Source organism: Perkinsus marinus (assembly GCF_000006405.1).
Source record: "Perkinsus marinus ATCC 50983 genomic scaffold scf_1104296952650, whole genome shotgun sequence".
NCBI lineage: Eukaryota > Perkinsozoa > Perkinsida > Perkinsidae > Perkinsus > Perkinsus marinus.
In genome coordinates this window covers 607-1,495 of record NW_003208839.1, presented here as the reverse complement: position 1 = coordinate 1,495, position 889 = coordinate 607, and the positions used below count along the sequence as shown (strand labels likewise).

General features: G+C 46.5%; 1 protein-coding gene across 1 annotated transcript; it reads right to left on the bottom strand.

The window, feature by feature from the left end:
- Window positions 1–215: 215 nt before the first annotated feature.
- Pmar_PMAR022853 (hypothetical protein) lies at window positions 216–644 on the bottom strand (the record flags this gene model as incomplete). The annotated part of the gene is made up of 1 exon (XM_002776947.1): window positions 216–644. A coding segment is annotated over one exon (429 nt), but the record flags the coding sequence as incomplete, so codon positions are not given.
- Window positions 645–889: the final 245 nt, after the last annotated feature.

The following is an 889-nucleotide window of genomic DNA, read 5'->3' as shown; positions in this document are numbered from 1 at the left end:
TCGTCCACATCAGCAGACGGTTGCAAAGCCTCAAAGGTGTAGTAAGTACACTTCTGACGACAAAGGTTGGCCTAGAACAACTCCCAATTAGTTCTTGAGAATATCAGATCACTGAGTGCATGTCTGTGCACCTTGTGGCCACAAGGCCGACCGGCAAGAGAGACAGTGAAGAGGATGGGAGAGTGGTCACTTCGGTAGGGGTACCCGTCCATTACCCTCCAATTGGTGACATGCAAATCGATGGTACCAAAGGTGGCGTCGATGGTGGAGCGGAGATGGTCCGCACTTGAAGCGGCGTGGTGGTAGGTGGGGGTGATGTTGTCCGTATCATTGAAACAGATGAGACCGCTGCCGGTGATGAGCTCCTCCATTTCCCGGCCGAAGCGCCAGGCTGTACTGTTTCGGGACAGAATATTGGCGGAATAGATGCCCCAGAGGTGGCTGTACCCATTAGTGTCGCCACCTATAATAATGTCGTTACCAGAGTCGACCAGGTCCAAGATGGGGTGCAAGTGCCTGACATCTGGCAAAGATGGCGGGTTATAGAAAGAAATGATGGTCAACTTCTCGGACGATATGGCCGTCAAGTTGCTACCTGAAAGATGAAAGTTCAAGGCAAAGGAGCGGGCTAGAGTTTTCGACATAATGATACAGGTGTTAAAGAGAGGAGCACTAGCGAAGACCTGAAAGCTATCGGCGTTGTATATGTTGTTGTTGTTGTTGTTGTATATGTTGTTGTTGTTGTATATGTTGTTGTTGTTGTTGTTGTTGTTGTTGTATATGTTGTTGTATATGTTGTTGTTGTATATGTTGTTGTTGTTGTATATGTTGTTGTTGTTGTATATGTTGTTGTTGTTGTATATGTTGTTGTTGTTGTTGTTGTATATGT